We start from the raw sequence: 5,387 nt of genomic DNA, 5'->3' as shown, positions 1-5,387 counted from the left end.
ACATGCCGGAGGAGATTGGAGTAAAATACAGAACCTCAGCCTAAGAACAGGAACTGTCTTGACATATTTGATGTGGAATCTTGTGGGATAATGGCAAATAGCTCAGAGGCTGGTCTAAAACAGCAGCAGCAGGCTGATTTCAACTAATGAAACCTTTTTTATAATCCTTAGCTGATCTCTGAAAGTTAGAGTGGCCAAAATTGCCAAGGTTTGAGTTCTGTTCCAAAATTATGTTTGTCACTATTGATGGTGACTTTGTTAAATCTTTCACATCAGTATCATTACTCAATCTTTTAAAACATTTTAATGTCCTTATTCTTCAGAGTTTGTTGGTTTGGGGTTTTTTGTGTGTGTGTGAAATTGTCAACTAATTCAATACCTTTTTTTTTTTAAATTGCTTTTCAATTTCTCACCTTTTTAATACAGTTAAATGGTTATCTTTATTAGAAAAAGTTTTGAAGCACTTTAGTTATTTTCAGTTAGTCTTACAAGACAACAGCACTAATGCTATCCGTCCTTCTCATGTAGAAAACTCTTCTGAGACACAGGTTTCTCTCATTTCTATTCTCTCACCCCTTCATTAGGACTTGGACATCTGGAGTGACATTTCTTATTCAAATTTACTATCTCCCTTTTTCAAACAGATAAATCAAACCCCTTGAGAGTTTGTAATAGAACAGTGGAGCAGAACTGGCAATGGGTTTGCAGTTACATGTAGGATTGGGGAGGTTGCAAGGAGTGGAGCTTGAACCGTGAACCTTCTCCTCTTTCTTCTACCTCTGCATGAAGACTGTTTTTTTATTCTAAAGATGGGAGGTAGGTAGGCAGATGGCTGGGGAGTATTGTCTTGGACAGCCTCAGAAAGACATCTGTGAGAGTCCCAGACTCTTGATTTTCATTGCACCTTGAATCCTTCTGTAAGCAACCATGTATATTCACACAGGCCCTGCCTTCACCCAGGTCAGAAAACCAGGAATCCAATAGGATAGGAGCTCACAGTCAAGGCACAGTACCTTGGTGCAAATGTATAGAGACGGCTAAAGAGTTAAAGGGTGTTGCTCTAAAGGTGAAATGTAAAGTGAATCAAAACATAAAGCAGGCAAGAAAACATTTCTGCAATTTTTTTCTTTTACATTTATAATTTTCTATGTACAGGTTTTTTACAACTGACAGCTTCACAATTCTGTAATCTTCATCGAGAGAATGCTGCAAAGCTATTCTCTTCAGTTACATTTGCCTCTAAAGACCCTGCCATGGATGCCTCTGGGCCCCATATGCTTCAGATAGGGCAAGTATGTGTTAATGGAATATCAAAGTCTGTTTGTTACTGGTAGATGGGAAAGAAACCTGTGCAAATACTGAGTAATTTATTAATAATCTTCTTTCCAGCTATCTCTCTGCTGGTGACAATTGAATTGGTAATTATCAGCAATTAAAAAAAGCAACATTCAGAAACCTTATGTAGATTGGAAGTCCATCCTGCAAGGTACTTAGTGCCTTGCCATCTCAGTAAACTCAGTCCTTCTCAAGGCTATTGCAGGGGCAAATCCAGCATTAATAGACATATTACCAACCATATTGGTTGCAAATGCCAACACTAAAGAGTAGTAAAATCACCTGATGGTTTAGCTTCTAGCAACATTTCCCAGGAATGTACAAAGGCTGTGTATCCATGCTATTCAATAGATTCCCAGTATAAATGGCTTTTTCAGAGGTCCTCTCTTTTTTTCATGATAATCTGCCTGATTAATGCTGCTACTTCTGGCTTGATACTTTGTACTGGCTCTTCAGGTCTCCAGAATTTCACAACTTTACCCTCGGGGCTAACAAGGTACTTCCAGAAATTCCATCGAGGCTCTTTCTTTGAAGAATCTGTAAGGATGGCATCAGATTGTTTTAGCGAGTTACACTTGTAATTGTTTCAATGCCCTGAACTGATTCTTCAACTTCTTATGCAGAAGTAATCACACCTTGTTCTTTGCTAGTAGTCTGGGCATGGTTTACTGGTTGCTGTTAGTGATCGGAAAAGTGGGAAGTGAATGATGCTCCACATCCACATTTATGCTGCCAGTGGACTCTTTTTGTGCTAGACTATCTGACAGTGCTGGGCAAATTGTAGCTAGCAGTAAGAGGCACAAGAAGGTGGTGTAGCATGAAGGTGTTCAACCTTCTGATTGTCAAGACAGCTACCTGAAGAAAGCAGGTGCTTCTCTTATTGAAGATGCAGGGAATGAAGGAAAAGAAAGGCTTTATTTAAAAATACTGAAGTGTCAGAAGATCTTTCTCCTTCCTGTGGGTGAACAGCACGTCAAATAAAATAATGCTGAGTAAACATTTTTTTCTTTATAGATATTGATGTCTAACACTGATTGCACTGATATTTAGAATCTGGTTTCATTCTATGCAGCTGTAACCTGCATGCTCTAGTCTCCTCTATAAAAAACTGAGAGAGCACTCAGTAATTCCACTGGACCTCAGGCAACTCAGGTCAACAAGAGCTGAGGTCAACAAGGTTTACTGAGTTTTTGGTATCTTACTTAAGAGGAGGTAGGAAGAAACACAGTTACAATGACAATGGTGAAACATAAATGACTCCTAAATAGTAATAATTTTCAAGTACATAAGAGGTATTACAGAGAATATGGCAAGAAGAAAATACTTAAGTGTTGTAAGAAAGATTTAATTTAGATATTTAAGCAGTTTTCTGACAAGAGGAGGTGTGAAAAACTGAAATAGGCTGTGAGGTTTTGGAATCTCTCATATGACTACTGAAATAGTCTGGATAAACACAAGTAGTATTGATTTGGGTAACTGTGATCCTGTCTTGGGTCAAGGAGATAGAACAGGTTTGGGCTTCCTCTTACATTTTTTCTAGTTAAAATGGTGTGTTGGAGAATGGTTATGTTCTGAGTATCCTTTCTTTAATATATCAGTGTTAAGCATGGGTCAAAGACCTGGCCAAAGCTCAGGATAATTCAGAAAGGCTTTTCAAGCTGGCTTTGGGTCTATGAGCTCTTTGGTCAACTGAAGAAAGTTTCATTTTGCTTGTGAGAATATGAGGCCCTAAGTCAGTAAGTGCTCTCTGTAATGGGGGTATTTGTATGAGTGGATTTTGCATGCTGGGCCCTGAAGTTCACACGACAAATTAACACAAATCAGTGATTATATATAACTACAGTATATATAATCCTGCTTCACAATACCATTTACATAAAGGTGGACACAGACCTCTGCTAAAAAAATGAATCTGCATATGTTTATTTAAAATCTTTCAGTGATTTTCAGACCATCCATAATTATATTTTTGTCCACAAGAAAAGCTGCTTTTCAATAAAAATCACGTAACTTGAAATGGGATCTTGTAGATGGGAATCTTTGCACTCAAGTTCATGCATCCACAAAATGGATGTTTCTAGCTGGGCTGGTCACAGTAGGCTGTTTTTATGATCAGTGAGGAGAAACTGATTCTTTCACAATACAACCCTTCTGCTCATATTTTTTATATTCAGATTGAAATGAGATGAATTGTATGCTTGGTGCCTGTTTCTCTCCATGAGCAGAGAAGTTTGAAGACTTCAGTGTTTCCTGACAAACAAACTCAGATTGGAATTCAGTGAGAATACCATGGTTACAGGCAGCTTGATATATAAAAGAAAACAGTTACCTATTAGAAATTTAAAGGCAGGATCTGCTTCCGATCCTAGGATCTTGATTTTGTGGAAAACGGGGAAGGTTACTCCATAGTTTCCTTTTGCAAAAGATTCTATTTCCGGGCTTGAACTAGGCTCTGATTCTCCGAACTGGTTGCAGGGAAATGCCAGCACAGTGAAGTGGGAGGGACCAAACTCTCTGTGTAGCTCTTGCAGTGCGATGTAATTTTTGTGTGTGTTTTGGCAGTAACTGGCCACGTTTACAACTAAAGTTGCCTTCAGAGAAATAAAGTTAGAATAGTAAGAAAAAATCCTATAGATAGTGTAGAGATTATAATTAAATTTTAAAATTGCATTTCTCATTACTATGATGGTTCCTGTCAGAAAGCTAAATTTAATCTGTCTGATCATCATTTCATTAAACAGATAATGATGAAAGCAGCTGAAGATATTACATTCAGAGAATCTGTTATAAAAATTCAATAAATAGACAAACTTCAGCTTGCAGCTTTGTTTAAATATAAACATTAAAAAAAGCAGGTATTTAGGACTTGCACTAAAATCATATTTACTAGATCAACTTCCAAAATTCAACACAACATGCTACCATTCTTAACTAAGATTAAAATCCACAAATTTTCCTGTTAGGCTGTAATGATCTATACTAAATAATATGAATTTGTTTTTCTTGGTTTATTAGATCTACTACTTAATTCGTGGAGCAGATCTAGAAAAAAAAAATGTTTATCCAGCTAACTGTTTAAAGAATAGAAATTTATTACAAAAATCTCTGCTAAAAATTCCCATAACATTTTATTTACCTAAAAATGTACACTTTTTTTTGTCAGTAATGATTCAAAACAGATAAAATGAAACGAAAACTTACTTTCCCTCTGTACTTCTCCAAGGAAATGTTCCTTCCTCGTGAATCTTTGACTTCAAAAGAATAAAAATCTTTGATTTTAGGTTTAAAAATTCTGAGCTGTAGCAGGCAGAGAATGGTGGTACACAGAACCACTGACAGAAAGACCATAACGACCCTGGCTTTGGGCACTGAGTATTTCAGAGGATAAGTAGTTGTAAAAGGGTCCATTTTTGAAATCTTTGGAGGAGAGCCTGGGCAGGCCTGGAATGTGAAGGCGGAGCTGAAATATGAAACTCGCATCACAGACGGAAAGAGCAAGCTGCTCATTTTTGTCTCTGTTGCCGAAACAGCTGTTCAAGATCACAGCGCCTGCTGGGCTTCAGAGCACAGAGATCAATCTGGGTGAAAAAAAAGAAGAAATGAATGAAAAGGATCTTCCCATCACCTAAGGATGCTGATTGCTCTGTTTAACTGACCTGTGTGGGATATTCCAGTGTTTGTCTGCACGGTCTTGAGAGCTGCTGGGACCTCTTGTGGGTTTGTAGTACAGCTCTAGCACAACCTCTGGGCTCCTCTGGCATCTCTGGCAGTGTTGTTCTGCAGGAGGCAGCTATGCTGTCAAACAGACCTGGAGAAGCAGCCTGGGGGCCAGTTGTTCAGGTAGAAGGAAGGGAGGATGGCTGAAATCACCCTGTTCACAGACTCAGCCCTGCATCTCATCAGCTGCTGTGAGATCACAGGCAGCTTTGTTTGCTTAGAAGCACTGAACCAGCATGGCATGGCACAGCACCACTACAAACAGCGTGAAGGGACAGAATGATGATGGATATGGGCTGCTATCTTAATTGCTACTGGCTAACTGGCAGTATGAG

General features: G+C 38.5%; 1 protein-coding gene across 2 annotated transcripts; it reads right to left on the bottom strand.

Annotated features, from left to right (window-relative positions):
* Window positions 1-352: 352 nt before the first annotated feature.
* GPX8 (glutathione peroxidase 8 (putative)) lies at window positions 353-5,347 on the bottom strand. Of its 2 annotated transcripts, XM_032675725.1 has the most exons (4): window positions 4,992-5,347; window positions 4,537-4,913; window positions 3,665-3,926; window positions 353-1,872 (listed from the first exon to the last, which is right to left on the bottom strand). In XM_032675725.1, exons 2-4 carry the CDS (start codon window positions 4,840-4,842, stop codon window positions 1,709-1,711), a joined length of 732 nt encoding a protein of 243 aa, XP_032531616.1. In that variant the 5' UTR covers window positions 4,843-4,913; window positions 4,992-5,347; the 3' UTR covers window positions 353-1,708. The 2 variants fall into 2 exon arrangements, with proteins under 2 accessions (XP_032531616.1, XP_032531617.1); XM_032675726.1 differs by lacking the exon at window positions 3,665-3,926 and having other exon boundaries at window positions 1,705-1,872.
* Between the last annotated feature and the right edge of the window lie 40 nt (window positions 5,348-5,387).

The sequence above is a fragment of the Chiroxiphia lanceolata genome, chromosome Z (assembly GCF_009829145.1).
Source record: "Chiroxiphia lanceolata isolate bChiLan1 chromosome Z, bChiLan1.pri, whole genome shotgun sequence".
NCBI classification, from domain to species: Eukaryota; Metazoa; Chordata; class Aves; order Passeriformes; family Pipridae; genus Chiroxiphia; species Chiroxiphia lanceolata.
The sequence above is the reverse complement of the archived record's forward strand: the minus strand, read 5'-3'. Positions and strand labels throughout refer to the sequence as shown.

Excerpts from the sequence above, each read along its gene's own strand:
- GPX8 (XM_032675725.1), bottom strand. The coding sequence starts at position 4,842 with ATGAGCAGCTTGCTCTTTCCGTCTGTGATGCGAGTTTCATATTTCAGC. Across the intron at positions 3,927-4,536 it reads TGGAGAAGTACAGAGGGAAA|GCAACTTTAGTTGTAAACGT; the intron begins GTAAGTTTTCGT and ends ATTTCTCTGAAG. Across the intron at positions 1,873-3,664 it reads TGCCTTTAAATTTCTAATAG|ATTCTTCAAAGAAAGAGCCT; the intron begins GTAACTGTTTTC and ends CCATCCTTACAG.